Here is a 19,067-nt window from a genome sequence, read left to right on the forward strand (position 1 = left end):
GTTGAAGCTGAAACTCCAATACTTTGGCCACCTGATGTGAAGAGCTGACTCATTGGAAAAGACCCTGATGTTGGGAGAGATTGAAGGCAGGAGGAGAAGGGGATGACAGAGGATGAGATGGTTTGATGGACATGAGTTTGAGCAAGCTCCAGGAGTTGGTGATGGACAGGAGGCCTGGCGTGCTACAGTCCACAGGGTTGCAAAGAGTCAGACACGACTGAGCAACTGAACTGAACTGAACCGAGAAGCTAACACAACATTGTAAAGCAATCATACTTCAATAAAAATTAATTAATTAAAAATAACAATTAAAGAATACAGAAAACCAGCTAGTTTAAGTAAAAAGAAATAAAGGAAAGGCAAGAAGTGATGTCTCCAGCTAATGTTTCAGAAGAGAGGAATGTGTGTGTAGTGATGCGCTGGAAAATGGTAAACAAGTTGCCCTGAAGGGGAAAAGCAGCCCTGATTTGTAGTGTTTGTTGACGTTTGTGGTAACTGATTTTGAGCTATCAACAGAGAGGGCCCCTGAATTAGAAAGAGCCGGTGTGCGTGGGCTGTGTAGCACACCACTACTGCATCCCAGACGTGTGCCTGTGATGTTGGCAGGTGGTAAGTTCCTGTGGCGGGGTCCTAGAGAGATCCCATGGGATGCTTTTTAAGACCGAGGACATAGATTTGGTTGACCAAGGTAACAGCTCCTGCCCAGAGACTGTCAATAAAAAGGTTGCTTCGTAAAACAGGAGTTTTCTGAAATCGCTGATTGTGTCCTTTTAATAATTGTGTTCTAATACTATTGTGGTGCTGAAATTCTGGTGCTCCTTTTTATTATTTTTTCATTATTTGCTTCGGCTGCAGCCCTGCCTCTGCACTTGCAGTTTCCTAGACACACCCAGCGCCCTTGCCTCTGAGGCTCTACCTGGTTTCTCTCCCACCCTTCTTTACCTGCTGACTCCCAGAACTCTTCAAATCAGTGGTCGCCTCTTCCAGGAAGCCTGCTCTGATCTCTGGTCTGTGGTCTGGGCTCTAATATCCCTTCATGCTTGTCGCTATACAGTGGTTGCTACCTGTGCTACAGTCTGCTTCCCGTCTCCCCAGCTGTCTCCTTTATTTTTTCTCATCTTTATCTGCATGGTGGTCAGCAGGATGCCTAGCATAACAGATGCTCAAAACAAACTGAGATAAATCACTGAAATACAAATAAGACTCCACTGTTTAAAACGTGCTAATGCTGCGTGCTCAGTTGTGTCCGACTCTTTGCGACCCGTAGATTGTAGCCCCCAAGCTCTTCTGTCCATGGGATTCTCCAGGCAAGAATACTCGAGTGGGCTGCCATGCCTCCTCCAGGGGATCTTCCCGACCCAGGGACTGAACCCTCATCTCCTGTGTCCCCTGTATTACAGGTGGATTCTATACCAGCTGAGCCATCAGAAAAGCCCTACAGTATCTTAAACCAGTCAGAAGTAGAAGGTTTTGCAGTGTTGTATTCATAATAGGCTAATTCGATGACACAAATTTCTATAAATGTAATTTATAAATAAATTTATAGAAATGTAATTTATAGAAATTTCTACAAATTTCTATAAATGAAAAGGGTACTAATACTAGAATAGAGAAAGATGAATGTATATCAAAAGCCTGACCACAACACAGTTTTCTAAGCTATTGCTACTGTATGTGTGTATGTATGTGTGTACAAGTGTGTGCACGCATGCAATGTTGGAGGTATGGATCCTTGATGTTGAGCTGAAACTCTTATCTGGTGTGTATTCTTATTTCCCTTGGCTAGAGATGAACCCCCTAACGCTCTCACTGAGGATGAACGGTCTCTATTCCTCCCATCAGGCCGTGCTCTGGGAAGATTCCATTCATCAGAGGGCAGAGTGCTGGAGTCTTATTAGAATCACACCATGTTGGGCTTAGACCACCATGAGGGCAGACGGGCAGTTCCTGCCCTACCACCTGGCTGGTTAGCTAACGCCACCTCAAGTGTCAAGATCACGTCCTACGAAGTCTTGCTTGGTCCCTCCATGATCAGTCTCCTTCACGTATCTTCCATAGATATCTGCTATGGAACCTGTACATTTTATTGCTTTTGCTGCTAAGTCGCTTCAATCGTGTCTGACTCTGTGTGACCCCATAGATGGCAGCCCACCAGGCTCTCCCGTCCCCAGGACTCTCCAGGCAAGAATACTGGAGTGGGTTGCCATTTCCTTCTCCATTATTATTTATTGCTTTTAATACATGTCTATTTTGCTCTATCAGAGTGTTTTTCAAACATATTTTCCACAGCAGAAAATGATCTTTACATTGAGATCCAGTATACAAAAATGCATGTATACATATGGGTGTGTGTACTTGAGCCAAATATTTAATGAAATTTAATGAACTTTACTACATGTGAGGTGCTCTGATATTTTCTCTTGTAATCCTCTGGGGAAAGGAATGTGCCTTATTTTTTCTTAGCATCTCAGTGCCAGCACAAGCCCTGGTACCCAGTGGCATGCAAGAAATGCTGCCAAGTAGGACTTTGAAAACACTGGTTATCAAACAGTAAATACCCGAAAGGTAAATAACATCTGAATGGTTATTTCCTGAGGTGACACGCGAAGGTGCCCTATAAATCGAATTTCCTCTCTGTTCTGAAGGACAGAAAGGAATATGTGTGCAGGATTTGACCTCTTATGTGTAGTTTTGGCAATCTCTTAAACCTCTCTTAAGTTTTCATTGATGAAGATACGTCTCAAGTGTCAAGCCTGACAGATGTTGGGCATGATGACCACTGCAAGATATTTTACCAACATCCTTCCTACCTGGGAGGCCAGTACACTCTGACTCAAATAAGAGAGGTTAGGGGAAAAAAGTCGGCATAAAGCTTGTCCTTAGCAGGACACACACACACACACACACACACACACACACACACACACACACATCAAGGAAGGAACCAGGCAGTTGGTAAGTCACCCCAGGCAGACTGGTTTTTGTAGAGAGATCTGAACTAACTCTAGTTACAGTGATACCTCTGGCATGAGTGTGTTGCTCCCAAAACACACCACATGCTGTTCTAATTAGGAAGAAGTCTGGAAATCATATTCCAAGCTGTGTTAGCTTTCACGAAGATCACCTACAAGGTGTTCAAAGCTGATAACATTCTCAAAGATGAAGGCCGAAGCAGGGAGTGGGGAAAGAAAACAGGACACGCTGGCCTCTGCATCAGACAAGACCCCCAGCGCTAATACTCTCCGGCCCACAGAGCTGGCTGAAAACATGTCTCTCTGCTGCTTTAACCCTGATCAAAACTGCAGGGCACAGCTGCTTCACATCCTAGTAATCTACGCAGACTGACTACGCTTTGCTGGCACAGCGTATTCTTAAAGGGTATATTTATTGTTACGTAAGAGTCTGGGAATTTTAGGTCTCATTTTACTTTTTCATATAGGTCAGATTTAAATACTGTAATTTTGGATCGTTTATGAGGAAAACAAACATAAGCTAAGATCTACTGGGTAGGGCTGATTAGTCTTGCACATGGTCGTGGGTACAATTTCCACAATTGGCGCCCACCTGAGAGGCTTTTCCAAGCATATAAAAGCACCTCGCCATCTATTTCATTCCTGTTTTGTTGGTTTAATGTCTGTCCTGCTTTGTACGTGTCTTATGCTTGTCTACTTCTGTTATTCTTCCTGAGTTAATCAGTTCATGACAAGTAAGAGCCAGTATCTAGCCAAAATCCAGATACAAATGAATGCTAACTAAATGCTCTGCTGATGATGTCAAAACCCACCAGTAGAATTAGGCTCTTCAGGGCAATATGCTGGACCCCTAGGCTGATGGGTCGGGCTGGCCGTCAGTTTGGTTTCAGCCAGTATTTGAATTAAGCACGAAAGGGTGATAGCATTACTTGTTCGCACGTGTGTATTATCCATTCACAAACATGTATGTGCTTGCTATGCACTAGGTTCTTTGTGTAGCTACTGGGGATGTTTTGCTATTCTTTTGTTGCTAAGTGGTAGAGGGCAAAAACACCCTGCCCTCAAGGAACTTGAAGTCAGTGGAGAAGAAATCAACTATTCATACCAGTAACACAATGGGAAATAGTGATAAGAACTATGGAGAGAAGGTTGCTGCTGCTGCTGCTACGTCGCTTCAGTCGTGTCCGACTCTGTGCGACCCCATAGACGGCGGCCCACCAGGCTCCCCTGTCCCTGGGATTCTCCAGGCAAGAACACTGGAGTGGGTTGCCATTTCCATGGAAAGAAGGTATCAGCTGCTATAAAAGCATACGTACAGGGCTTTGACTTCATTCTGCATTTACCTAGACTTACAAAATAGCTTTGAAACTAACTATTGGATGATAGTGAAGAATGATTCTTTTACCGACAAAGGTCCATCTAGTTAAAGCTATGGTTTTTTCAGTAGTCAAGCTAAGCGCTGAAGAATTGATGCTTTTGAACTGTGGTACTGGAGAAGACTCTTGAGAGTCCCTTGGACTGCAAGGAGATCTAACCAGTCCATCCTAAAGGAAATCAGTCCTGAATATTCATTGGAAGGACTGATGCTGAAGCTGAAGCTCCAATACTTTGGCCACCTGATGGGAAGAACTGACTCATTTGAAAAACCCTGATGCTGGGAAAGGTTGAAGGCAGGAGGAGAAGGGGACAACAGAGGATGAGACGGTTGGATGGCATTGCCGACTTGATGGACATGAGTTTGAGCAAACTCTGGGAGTTGATGATGGCCAGGGAAGCCTGGCGTGCTACAGTCCATGGGGCTGCAAAGAGTCAGGCAAGACTGAGTGACTGAACTGAATAGTATTGTGTATTTTTATTTTTTTAAATAAAGTATTCAGAGATAAACTCTGAACTATTTATGATAAAAAAAGATAGAAAATCTTGAATTAGCTAAAAACAAAAAACTCAGGGTTGGGAACTAGGAAGGGAGTCAGATTTTCTTCTTGAAGTTGAGAGAATAGGTCCACAGATTCACTACATGTTTCTATTTTTGTTTATGTTTGAAAAGTTTCATAATAAAAAGTTTAAGAAAAACTTTGCTGTTGCTGTTCAGTAGTTAAGTCATGTCTGACTCTTTGTAACCTCATGGACTACATCTTGCCAGGCTCCTCTGTACTTCACTATCTCCTGGAGTTTGCTCAGATGCATGTCCATTGAGTCGGGGTGATGATATCTAAACATCTCATCCTCTGCTGCCCGCTTCTTCTCCTGCCTTCAATCTTTCCCAGCATCAGGGTCTTTTCCAATGAGTTAGTTCTTTGCATCAGGTGGCCAAAGCATTGGAGCTTCAGCTTCAGCATCAGTCCTTCCAGTGATTATTCAGGACTGATTTCCTTTAGGATGGACTGGTTGGATCTCCTTGCTGTCCAAGGTACTCTCAAGAGTCTTCAACACCACAATTGGAAATCATCAGTTCTTTGATGCTCAGTCTTCTTTATGGTCCAACTCTCACATCCATATATGACTACTGGAAAAACCACAGCTTTGACAATATGGACATTTGTCAGCAAAGTAATGCCTCTGCTTTTTAATGTGCTATCTAGGTTTGTCATAGCTTTTCTTCCAAGGAACAAGTGTCCTTTAATTTCAAGGCTGCAGTCACCATCTGCAGTGATTTTGGAGCCCAAGAAATTAAAATCTGTCACTGTTCCCACTTTTTCCCCACATATTTGCCATGAAGTGACGGGACTGGATGCCAGACTTTAGTAGTACTAAACTGAATACTCATCAAATGGGACTATTACTACACAAAAGTAGAAAGCAACATTTTTCTGTGTTTTCTGTCTTTTTCAGGGTCTCCACATGCTTTTATTTCATCCTCTCCTTTCTCATCCCCTTGTCCAGCTCCTCTGTATTTGAAGTACCTTCTGGTACTCTTTCACTTGGATTTGGATTCTTCTCTGCAGCATTTAGTAGAGGTGTATGGTGTCTCAGATGGTAAAGAAGCTGCCTGCGACGCGGGGGACCTGGGTTCGATCCCTGGGTCGGGAAGATTCCCTGGAGAAGGGAATGGCAACCCACTCCAGTATTCTTGCCTGGAGAATCCCATGGACAGAGAAGACTGGCGGGCTACAGTCCAAGGGGTTGCAAAGAGTCAGACACGACGAAGTGAGTAATGCGTTCACGGTTTTCTCAGTTCCCTTCTCCACTTTTTCTCTCTCCTCCCTTATATCCACTAAATTTAGTTGCCTTATTATCACAGATGCTCCCTAATTTCTTTATCCTGTGGGGTAACTGTATTTAACAGAACCAGATTCCTCACTGTCTATCATGGGAATTAGAGAAGGGGTTCTACACTTGCACCCAAGCATGACTTACAATCGGAGAAGTAAATGGTAACCCACTCCAGTATTCTTGCCTAGAGAATTCCAAGGACAGAGGAGACTGGCAGGCTGCAGTTCATGGCACTGCAAGAGTCAGACACGACTTAGCGACCAAACCACCAGCACGACTTACAAGTCCTTCTGTGTGAATTGCTCGATTCACTTGCCCACTTACACAAAAACTGAGAAAGGGCTGGTGAGATTTTCAGTGTGGGAACAACAGGAACTCATTGGTTGGGAAGGAGAAGATGATGCGTATCTAATTATTCGGTTCCTTTCCCAAATACACATTTATTGTTTACATGAAATGTGAAATTAAAACTGTGTCTTAATTCCAACAAGATCTTGCGTTATTGGATTGCTCCCACCTTTTTTTTGAGCAGTTTAAATTGTTTCCATTCCTAACATCATTTGTCCTTGCAACCTCTGTGAGAGGAAGGGGGAAGGGAGCCACCGATCACCAGAAGAACAGACTGACGCACGGCGAGGGGAAATCAACTGTTGGAGGTCTCCAGGGAAGCCGGCAGAAGGGCTGGGGTGACACTTGTCGAACCTGCCTGCTGAGTACACGAGGGCCCGGAGCCTCGCAGGCTTTCCTGAGGGTGTGTCCGCAGGGACCTGAGTTTTTGTCCCCATTGTTCTGGACTGTTTACTTGCAGGATGTTTAAGCCCAGCAGATAGTGTAATACCAGATGTCCTGCATGGGAGGGATTTCGGAACTCGTGGACGCTGGAGAGCATGGTTTATCTGAACTGTGCCCAGCTCCTTCTGTGGAGCCCAACAGCGTAAATCTGCCTCCCAGACCATGACTCTCACCCTCAATCCCAAAGGAGATCTTCCTGGTTCTTAGGTACTTGTCACTTTGAGCTGAAGAACCCAGGTGGATGTCCAGGGAAAGGGTCATGAGGTTTCTTCTCATGTTCTAGATGATTCCAATCAGAGTGGCCCCACATGGTTCCAGAATGAAAGCTACAGGCTCATGGGCCTGGATCTCAAGGCCTCCACCCACTGACAGTCAACCCCACTTCCCACCAGCCCCAGCTGGTACCCTCTTTCTGGATATGGCTGGCTGTCTCCGCCACAGTCACTCTGCTCATCCTGGCTTGCTCACTTAGCTTTCCCTTCCTGGAAGGTCCAAATGCTGGCTGTGTTCAGGCCTCACCTCTCATCAGCCCAGTGACTTTCCCCTTCTCTATATCGCTGGAGGGCACAGCCTCTGTATCACGTGACTTCAGCACTTAACCAGGGTGAGTGTGAAAGTATGTGTGTGGGAGTGTGTGTGTGTGTGTGTGTGTGTGTACGCTAGTCCTGTCTCCACATAAATCTACAAGATTCCTGAGGGGCAGGAAGGGACCATCCCGGAATGTTATCTCAATTTGCTTTGTGGCCTGGGAATAGATGTGGATGGAATGATCTGACTTTAGTTTTTTCCACAGGGAAATACCTTTGGTTTTACTTTGTTAAAAGATTTATTTATTTATTTTTTTGATGTGGACTGTTTTTTAAAGTTTTCACTGAATTTGTGACAATATTGCTTCTGTTTTCTATGCTTTGGCTTTTTGGCCTTGAGGCATGTGGGATCGTAGCTCCCTAACCAGGGATCAACCTGCACTCCCTGCATTGGAAGGTGAAGCCTTAAGCACTGGACTGCCCAGGGAAGTCCCTGGTTTTACCTTCGAACATGCTCAGTCCTTCCTCTATACCGTTATATGCAATTAATACATTTAAAAGGGCCTGAGCAGAAAGAGCCAGGGATTGTGTTCACTCAGCTGTCTCCAGTGGGGGGTGAGGTGGCAACGGGTTGCAGTTTGTGGTCTAAGTGGCTGCATAAAGTGGAGAATCACAGAACCCTGGGTCTGCCCAGGGTTTGCCGTGACGTTTCCCCGCTCCGGACGCGCTGGGGACCACCCACCTCTGTTGAAACGCTCTCTGGCCCATCTCTCTCGCAGCTCTCTTCACCTCCTCGGGAACAGCGTCTTTCTCGGCCTCAGAGACCTGGTAGACCGTGTGGCCTGCGTCCAGCCGGTAAGGACCTCCCTTGCCGCCCAGGCCTGCAGTGTCTCTTCCACCTGGGAGGAAACCATGAAGTCCAGGTGATTAGTCTGATCTAGACCACAAAAGAGCGGGGCTTTAAGGCAAGCCCATGAAGTAGATTAATTATACCTGTGTGCTGTGCTAAGTCCCTTAAGTCGTGTCCGACTCTTTGAGACACTATGGATTGTAGTTTGCCAGCCTCCTCTGTCCATGGGATTTCCCAGGCAAGAATATTGGAGTGGGTTGCCATGCCCTTCTCCAGGGGATCTTCCCTGCCCAGGGAACAAAACCATGTCTCCCACGGCTCCTGCAGTGCAGGCACATTCTTTATCGCTGAGCCAGTGGGAAAACTAATAATTATTCAAATGACTTTCTCCTGGAAACACAAGGTGTCCCCTAGTTTAGGATGTTCTTCTTCTCCATCCAACTAATTCCAACCCATATGTCAAGGCTCAGTCCAAAATCTATGACCCCTGACTTGATGACAGCCACACAGGGATCAACACTCTTATGCCCTGCTTGTTATTCCTTAAATTTTTTCTTTTTTTTACCATCTATAGGATGAATGGGATTATATATCTTTGTAGCTCTGTACCTGTAAGAATGGCTTAAACACCATAAATACTTGATGTGTGTGCGCATGCAGTCGCCTCAGTCATATCCAACTCTGCGACAGGCTCCTCTGTCCATTGGGATTCTCCAGGCAAGAATACTGGAATGGGTTACCATGCCCTCTCCTCCAGCAGATCTTCCCAACCCAGGCTGAACTTGTGGCTCTTGCCTTGCAGGTAGATTCTCTACCTCTGAGCCACTGGGTAAGCCCCAAATACGTCGTATATATATGTTAATTAAATGAACAACACTCTTTCTTCACAGTAATCTGATTTTTCATTAAAATCAAAGAAAGATGGTCAGGGTATGGATATTGCTTCTGGTTTGCAAGTGGTAAAAATAAAGTGCAGAAAGGTTAAGTGACAGACATGTGAACTCATATCAGTGGCTGAGCCAAGATGAGAAGTCAGTTATACTTTGACTTTTAGCTTAGAATAACATGCAACAGATAAATACTGCCAGTTTCAGGACAGTTTTAAAATATAAACCCAAGTTTACATGCTTGTTGGGGAAGGAAATGGCAATCCACTCCAGTATTCTTGCCTGGAGAATCCCTTGGACAGAGGAGCCTGGTGGGCTACAGTCCATGGGGTCGCAAAGAGTTGGTCATGACTGAGTAATTAACCCTTTACATGCTTGTAAATGTGTATTATGTAAAACTGTATGTTGTAGGTATAAATTAAATGCCTAGAAGACTAGGTAGGTAATATTATAAGAAGTGGTGAGAACTTGGCTAACTAGAGAGGACTTGCCTTGTCTAAATATATTCAAATTCAAATCATCTTAAAACACGACTTGGACCGCCAAAATACATATATTGCCTAGATTTGGGTCCTGGGTTACCAGTTTATTACCCCAGCTTTATGATGATTAAAATATTAGCAATTAGTTTCTTTTGTTCCTTTACACATAACTTGGGAACTTAGAAGAGATCCCAATATTGTAGGGGTAGCATAATCTTGTACATTATAGTCAAGTATTGATTAGTATAGTATACTGATAGTATTAATACGAACACTAGCATTATATAGTACAGTATTGTGTAGGTAAGTCAGACTGCCTGAGTTTGAATCCTGGTTCCAACATACTAGTCACGTGTCCTTGAGGGAAGTTCCCCAACCTCTCTGTGTCTCAGTCGCACTCAGCAAGGCACAAAATGAGAGCTCTATAAGGGACTTCTCTCACTATCATTATGTAGACAACTTCCAGTTGCACAGAGTGAGCTCATTTCTAAGTTTCATAAAGTGGAAATTTTGAAAGTGCTTAGGCTTTGGATAAATTATGCTACATTCTCCTTTTCTCCCTTGAAGGCTTAATTGGTAATAAGTTAAAAGCAACAACTCAGCATGCTCTGCTTCCCTTATCAAAGTCCAGGTAGGTCATTTCCTTTTGGGAAATACCATGAGAACAGCCCATTAATTATAGTATTTTTATCCTTTGATTCCAGCACATCTTATTTCTTTTTTATTTAGAAATTGCTGGTGGAAAATTCCACCTTGGATGTGTGTGACTCCTGGTTGTCGCTTATGGATGGTCAATGGGCGGGAAGGACTATGGTCATGAGATTCAGGGGTGGAAATGCTGTCCTGAGACCTGACTCCCTTTCTACCAGAGGTGCTCCTTAGTTATGGGTAGGTCATAAATGAGAACTTAAAACTTCCCAGGTGCTGAGATGAGATTGTTTCTGGTGAAAGGAGGGGATGATCTATAACCGTCTAGAGCCTGGTGTGATGACAATCAGTCCCTTGGCAAAGTCAGATGGGGGTGGAGAAGATGTGAGGGTGGAATTCTTCACAACCTGCACTTCCAAGAAGGCTTTAATTTGAACTCGTGACTCCTGAGTGTGAGCTCAGCTGTGTCCAACTCTTTGCGACCCCATGGACTATAGCCTGGCAGGCTTCTCTGTCTATGGAATTTTCCAGGCAAGAATACTGGAGGGGGTTGGCATGCCCTTCTCCAGGGAATCTTCCCAACCCAGAGATTGAACCCACGTCTCTTGCATCTCCTGCATTGGCAGGCAGGTTCTTTACCACTGGTGCCAAAATGAAAAGGCTTGCCAGAGAGTCTAGATCCCAAGGTATAATATTGAAACTAACCCTGGATATCCTAAATCTGTGAAGATAAGGGGGAGAAAGACAGCGGAGGGGTTTTGATGATGAAAAAGGAATCAAATGATTCATGTAATCAAATGATTACCTTCAGTGCAGAGAATTCTGAGGCAGAGAGGGACAAAGAGAAAAAGAATTTGTAGCGAAAGAGCCTTGATAGATTGACAACCCGGCTGGGAAGTAAAAGCAGGGTCATCAGCCCGGACTATAAGATATATGAGCTGGTAGATGAGAGCTGAATAACAAGCGAGCACCTCCGCTCCAGATTAAGTAGCCCATGGCTGGGAAGCCTGCATCTGGCCAGCGCATCCCACAGTGCATTCCACAGGGATTAAATCCTGCTGGCTTAACACTAACTTCCAGATCAAAGGCCATTTCTAAAAATATCCTTCCTTTCAAGCTGATGCCTGATGCATAAACAGAGCCAGCGAGGGGCCCACGGGCCTGCTGGATACCACATTGTCCCCGCACGGTAGCCCATTTCCTCCCGAGGCTGTCAAGGCCAAGGAGCACAGACTGTCCCCAGCGAAGATGGAGCATGGAGCTCGTGCTGGCACGGCTCAGGGCCGAGATAAGATCAGACGGTGTGCACAGTCTGGCCCTATTCCTGCGGCCCCACAGCTGTGTCGCTCCAGCTGCCTCAGAGGAAAGAGGAAGGCCATGGTCCTGGCTGGGAACAATGCTCTTGACAGGCAGCCAAGAGGAAGGGACGGACCCCAGCCATCGACTCAGACCACAGCTATCTCTCTTATCACAGAACCCTGCAGCCTCGACGTACTCTCTTCTGAGATATGGAAGACAAGGACCATGTCTTTTCAAAGTCAGCTGGTCCAGAAAGAATTTACTGTCGATTTCTGGCATGGTCCCAAGGACAGGGAATTTAAAAGAGGGGATTAACACTTTTAATGAATGCATTTTTCATGCCAGGTCTTGAGCGCAGCGCTTTGTAGTCATAATCTTACTGAATCCTCATCACAATCTTGAGAGGCAGTTCATAGTAGGCCCCTTTGATGAATGAGGACCAGAACAGCCTGAGGTTAGGGGGTTGCTACCTCTGACTGTCTGCTGAGTCTGCAGGGCTCCAAATGCCAGGGCTTTTCCGTGTCTTAAAATCACGCTGCGTCAGAGGGCAGAAGCACACTCCAGCTGACTAATGGGGTTGGAGGAGAAGGCAAACTGATTCCTGAGCCTTCTTGGGGCTGGTGGGCTGTCCACATGGGCTCATGAAGTCTCTGGAAGCCTGACCCAGGAAAGTGCCCGTACTACCAACCTGTGCCGCCAGCCCAAGTGTTACCACCCACATGTGGCATGTTGTCTGGGTCCTCCTTCCCGTGTTTGGGGGAACTCACGTCTTCACCGCTCTCTCTTTCGATTGTTATCTAAAAATGAAGAAATTAGACATTATCACTCTTCGTGACCAAGGTCAGGACCTGCAGGACAGAAAGAAGGACTGTTTCTCCCTAAGTCCTTAAGGTAGCTCATAACCTGATAGATGCTGTTGATAGATGCTCATGATAGATGCTGTTCGTGTCTGGCAAAATTTCACCAGATTTTACATCCATTGAGCTGGGAAGGAAACAAATATAATTATAAAAAATATTCTTTACAAAAAAAAAGAAGTTAGACTGGATCATGGGGCTTCCCAGGTGGCGCTGATGGTAAAGAACCCACCAGTCAATGCAAGAGATACAAGAGACAAGGGTTCAATCCCTGAGTTGGGATGATCTCCTGGAGAAGGGAATGGCAATTCACTACAAGACTATTCTTGTCTGGAGAATTCCATGGACAGAGGAGCCTAGTGGACTATAGTCCACCTGGTCCAGCTGAGTCATGGCAGATAAACATTCACCTATTTAATTTTCAAAGAAATCCCATTTCTCAGAAAAAGGCTATTTTATACGAAATATATGATAAAAGAAACCCAGAAAATATACCTTTGTGTGCTTCACTGATATATGTTGTGTGCACAGAGACTAAAAACTGCTTATTTTCTGGGCCCGCTCTCATTTTATTATGGTATTTATAGCTCTCCTAGTTCATCTCTATTTTAAAACTGGACTTACTGTTCCTGCAGATCAAACAGAACAAGCAGCACTTTAGCCTTTCTCTTTGAGAGCCTGTGGCTCGTTCATTGGTCCCTGATTTAATTCAGCACAGATTCACCAAAAGTACTGATAACCACACAGGAGTTCCATCCTAGCAGTCAGCTCAGTAGATATTACTCCACAATAAAAAGCATTTGAAGCAGTCACATCCATGTACCCTATGAGCCTGCTCCCAAATACAGTGATTTTCCGGGCAGACCAGATCAACTGTTTTGTTTGTTCAAACAAGCCTTAATGGGAAATGTATTGGCAAGGTATCATCTGAAGTACCGTGAGGCCTACAAAAGCCACGGAGGGTTGGTCACTGCCCTCGAATTGCTCACAGTGGACCAGGGGAGCTTGGAAATGGACCTGGAGCATGACGCCAGGTCAGTCTTGAGAGCTGACCCGTGTCTTCTTAGTGAGTGGACTTTTCATTCTGGATGTTAGGATAAACAAAGGTAGGTAGGTAATTTAAGGCCTTTGCAAATAAAATGGCTATCAAGAATGAATTCAACATAATTTCCATTGTGTTATATCCAGACTAGTTGATTTCAAATGTTATGACATTGTAACAAAATTTCAATTAACTGTACCTTTCTGCCCTTACCAGGGAAGCCCTGGTGGTTCAAATGGTAAAGAATCCGCCTGCAATGCAGGAGATGTGGGTTTGATCCCTGGGTCTGGAAGATCCCCTGGAGGAGGGCATGGCAACCCACTCCAGTATTCTTGCCTGAAGAATCCCATGGACAGAGGAGCCTGGAGGCTACAGTCCAGAGGGTTGTGAAAGAGAGGGACACGAGTGAGTGAGTAACACACTTCTGCCTTTAGCTTTGGCAGCACTGACAGAGCTTTTGCCATAACTTCAGCATAATTTTAAAATTTAGCAGCCAGGACGTGACAGTTGACGTGAATTCCACAGAAACCATCATGCTCCAAAAAAATGGGTGAAAATAAATTCTTCTTTTAAAAAATTTAACTGTGCAGAATAGCTAGCAACATTTAGAGAACAAATAAACATTTAAAGTACTTTCCCCAAAACTTGCCACCACTTTCTAACTTTTTTAGAGACAGTGTAAGAGATTCGTAGTAAATTAAAATATGTATACTGACTACAACAACTCTAGACCAGCACTAACTAATAAAATTTTCTGTGCTGATAGAAGTATTTATACTTGAGGCATCTAATATGGTAGCTTATTACGCAATGTACCTACTGAATACTTGATTTTTAAATTTTATTTAATTAACTAAAATTTAAGTTTGAAATTACCATATGTAGTCCATGACTATCTCACTGGACAGCACAGAATAAGGACAAGCTTGCCTCAGCCAGGAGATAATGTCTGGTTATCTTAGAAGTATCTTATAGATGTTTTCCATGAGAAATGAGAAAAATAAGAAACATTTCAAAATTGAGATAGAGTTTTATTCTGTGTCAATTTAAGAAATCTACATAAAAGTTATGACTACAGTCTAATGGATTTTTTAAAAAAAATAATGGAACTTACATATGGAAATATATTTATTATAATAACATGATAAGCTTTTTAATCCATAAAGATACATTTATTACAATAATGGTGTTCAAAACACTTCTGGAGTACTTTAGGAAGGATCTGCAGAGTCCATGGCAGATTCTATTTTAATATCTTTAATGGTGGAAATTATGTATCCTTTAAAAATATATTTGATTTTTAATAAATAGCTAAAGGATATTTGGAACTGATGTGTATGAACCAAATAGTTCTGATGTGTGTGAATTATTTGCTAATTTACTCTGTACTCTTAGGAAAGTCAATTAACTTCTCTGGGGCTAAACCTTCTCATCAGAAACTAAAAGGGGTTGAACTAAATAATTTCTCCTGTTCCACTTAACATTGACATGTTCTAATTGATTAAACAATTCAAAATCTGGTAAAAGAGGGGTTTTAGTCAAAATCAGGCACAATTATAAAACAATGAGACTAGTTTGCTTCATAAGAGTTGTGACACCTCTACAGGTCAATTCTAAAAGAGGAAGCTATAGAAATGGTCTGGGCCATGACAGCATTACTGGAGTAACTGTTCTTAACACCAGCCGTCACTTAGGGTGTGTGTATTATTTATTAAAAATAAATAAAAGAATGGATAAACAACAAAGTCCTACTGTATAGCACAGGGAACAATGGAAAAGAATAGAGAAATGAATGTGTATATACATACATATATATGTAACTGAGATACTTTCTGTACAGCAGAAATTAACACAACATTGTAATTCAACTATACTTCAGTACAAAATGGGCTTCCTTGGTGTCTCAGACAGTGAAGAATCTGCCTGCAATGCGGGAGACCCAGGTGTGATCCCAGGGTCAGCAAGATCCCCTGGAGGAGGGCATGGCAACCCACTCCAGTATTCTTGCCTGGAGAATCCCATGGACAGAGGAGCCTGGCGGGCTACAGTCCATGGGGTCACAAAGAGTCAGACACTACTGAGAGACTAACAGTTTCACTTTCTTTCAATACAAAATAAATAAATAAAAGAACTTCAGAAGAGGCATAGAAAACAGAGTCCTAGGTGCCTTAGTAACTTTACTTTCATTAAATAGCAATCTCCTTTAGACATTTCACTGCAGGTCAGTTATCCTGCTGTAAGAGAATAGCCTTTCAAGAACAAGGTTTTTTTTTTTTTTTTACATTTTATTTTATTTTTAAACCTTACATAATTGTATTAGTTTTGCCAAATATCAAAATGAATCCGCCACAGGTATACATGTGCTCCCCATCCTGAACCCTCCTCCCTCCTCCCTCCCCATACCATCCCTCTGGGTCGTCCCAGTGCACTAGCCCCAAGCATCCAGTATCGTGCATCGAACCTGGACTGGCAACTCATTTCATACATGATATTTTACATGTTTCAATGCCATTCTCCCAAATCTTCCCACCCTCTCCCTCTCCCACAGAGTCCATAAGACTGTTCTATACATCAGTGTCTCTTTTGCTGTCTCGTACACAGGGTTATTGTTACCCTCTTTCTAAATTCCATATATATGCGTTAGTATACTGTATTAGTGTTTTTCTTTCTGGCTTACTTCACTCTGTATAATAGGCTCCAGTTTCATCCACCTCATTAGAACTGATTCAAATGTATTCTTTTTAATGGCTGAGTAATACTCCATTGTGTATATGTACCACAGCTTTCTTATCCATTCATCTGCTGATGGACATCTAGGTTGCTTCCATGTCCTGGCTATTATAAACAGTGCTGCAATGAACATTGGGGTACACGTGTCTCTTTCCCTTCTGGTTTCCTCAGTGTGTATGCCCAGCAGTGGGATTGCTTGATCATAAGGCAGTTCTATTTCCAGTTTTTTAAGGAATCTCCACACTGTTCTCCATAGTGGCTGTACTAGTTTGCATTCCCACCAACAGTATAAGAGGGCTCCCTTTTCTCCACACCCTCTCCAGCATTTATTATTTGTAGACTTTTGGATTGCAGCCATTCTGACTGGCGTGAAATGGTACCTCATAGTGGTTTTGATTTGCATTTCTCTGATAATGAGTGATGTTGAGCATTTTTTCATGTGTTTGTTAGCCATCTGTATGTCTTCTTTGGAGAAATGTCTATTTAGTTCTTTGGCCCATTTTTTGATTGGGTCATTTATTTTTCTGGAGTTGAGCTGGAGGAGTTGCTTGTATATTTTTGAGATTAGTTGTTTGTCAGTTGCTTCATTTGCTATTATTTTCTCCCATTATGAAGGCAAAAATACGGAACGCTTCACGAATTTGCGTGTCATCCTTGCGCAGGGGCCATGCTTATCTTCTCTGTATCGTTCCAATTTTGGTATATGTGCTGCCGAAGCGAGCACTCAAGAACAAGCATTAAAAATGACGGCACAAGGCAAAAGAAACGGGCTCTCAAATAGCCCCCTCAGCTACCTGCGAAATCACACTCCTGAGCCTGTGAAGACACCTACAGTGGGCCATCAGGGAGGAGGAAAATTCATGTGAACTGTCTGGGCAGAAAGGAACTGCTGTTCTTTGTCACCTGTGTGTCCTGCTCGGAACTGGCACAGCTCACGGTGCCAACAAGGCTGCTCCCTACCAACCCCAAATGGGAGTCTGGAGATGTTTCAAAATTGACAAATTCTTGACAAAAACACTCATCAGCCCAAACACAGTGGATTCCAGAAAAACACATACCATGAATTACCCAGGATACTTACTTAAAAGCAAGCATTTGGGGAGTTTATCTAATTCTGAGTCATGCTATGAATGCCATTGCAGTCACAGGAGTCTATTTCTCTAGCTCCTCTGGGAGGAGCGCATCTGATAAGCGGTTTCCAAAGCCATTTTAGGGCATCTCTTACGTGAATTGACAATGATTCATAAAAGGTACGAGGCAGGAAGTCTAGGACAGTCCAGCCCAGACAGAAACTGCAACAGACACCGAGGAACGCATATCATTCGAGGAAGCTTGCTTCTTGGGGACAGAAAGATGCTCAGAGTTTCTGGTCATTCAGAAAGTTGATAAACTGCTGAACTATTTGAAGTATGTGTTGAGAAAGACTTGGAATGCATTTCCTTTGAGGACTGGTCTCATCTAGAAGGGCTTCCCTGGTGGCTCAGATGGTAAAGAATCCGCCTGCAATGCAGGAGACCTGGGCTTGCTCCCTGAGTTGCAAAGATCCCCTGGAGAAGGGAATGGCAACCCACTCCAGTATTTCTGCCTGGAGAAATCCACGGACAGAGGAGACTGGGGGGCTACAGTCCATGGGGTTGCAAAGGGTAAGGCAGAACTGAGTGGCTGACACTTTCACTTTTCATCTAGAAAGAGTTCAAACAAGTCAATCCAGTTACTGATATACACCCTACTTAAGTGAAGTGACTTAGCAGCAGTAAGTGTTCACTTACGGCTTTGCAGGAGGCGCTAATATAAAGAACCTACCTACCAATGCAGGAGACAAGGTCTCCTGGGTCAGGAAGATTCCCTGGAAGAGGGCACGGCAACCCACTCCAGTATTCTTGCCTGGAGAATCCCATGGACAGAGGAGCCTAGTGGGCTACAGTTCATAGGTTTGCAAGAGTCGGACACAACTGAAGTGATTTAGCATGCACTCATGTGTTCACTCACATGGATCAAAATTTTGCCCCAAACACAAAATATCATAGACTCTTACAAGTGTTGATGCAAATTGATGCCCATGATGAGCTCTTTGCTGTGTTGGTCACAGCTGATGCATCCTACATCCTTTTAGATAAGCATGTTATAATCCGAAGTTGTCCTCTTTCATATGAATCAAGATGGAAAAACAAAACAAAGCATAGACCTTGTAAATTATAACTCATAAAAAATGTTCCAGAGTGAAGCAACCCAAACCCAAAGTAGTGGAGGGACATGACTCATGAAAGCCCTGTAATCCTAGGCAAGGCCCTATACTTTAGGCTCCTCCTCACACTCATGATTTTTTAAAAAATGTCAGTAAAACGATATAAATAGCCAGAACACACTCCTGGAAGGAAAGTGCGTTCTTGGAGGAATGACTGGACAACACAGCCGATTCTCATTTTCCAGCTGGAGACGAGGTGTGGCTCGGCAGGCGTTTGCAGCTGCCTCTCCAACATCCACGCCTCTTTCTCCTCTCTATACAGAAGTCAGATGAATCACCGTTAGCTGGGACGAGGCCCAGCTTTCCCATCGCCCTCTGCCAGCGATGTATCCGGGGAAGAAAGTCTGGGAGCCACGATGTAAGACAAATTCTGTTGGGAGGTTTCTGGGAAAGATTTTCCTCTCGGGTACAGAGCTCGCTCGCGGCCCTGCAGGGACTGGCTGCCCCTACCTTGCAGCATACACATGCTCTCTGGCTTGCACACGGAGTGATGACATGGTGCTTCGAGCTGGGGAGTCCACCT

The 19,067-nt window shown here is 43.9% G+C and overlaps 1 protein-coding gene and 1 non-coding gene across 2 annotated transcripts in view; both read right to left on the reverse strand.

Moving 5' to 3' along the window:
* Window positions 1-19,067, reverse strand: part of VWA8 (von Willebrand factor A domain containing 8) — a 384,198-nt gene that overhangs the window by 44,951 nt on the left and 320,180 nt on the right. The window contains exons 38-39 of the mRNA XM_070380245.1: window positions 12,359-12,467; window positions 8,247-8,403 (exon numbers count right to left, since the gene is read on the reverse strand). Of these exons, the coding sequence (XP_070236346.1) occupies window positions 8,247-8,403; window positions 12,359-12,467 (266 nt within the window). The remainder of the gene's footprint in view (window positions 1-8,246; window positions 8,404-12,358; window positions 12,468-19,067) is intronic.
* On the reverse strand, window positions 16,917-17,023 carry LOC138990286 (U6 spliceosomal RNA). Its single transcript, XR_011466402.1, has one exon. It is a non-coding gene; the product is annotated as a U6 spliceosomal RNA (small nuclear RNA).

This window comes from Bos mutus, chromosome 12 (genome assembly GCF_027580195.1).
Source record: "Bos mutus isolate GX-2022 chromosome 12, NWIPB_WYAK_1.1, whole genome shotgun sequence".
Taxonomy (NCBI): Eukaryota; Metazoa; Chordata; class Mammalia; order Artiodactyla; family Bovidae; genus Bos; species Bos mutus.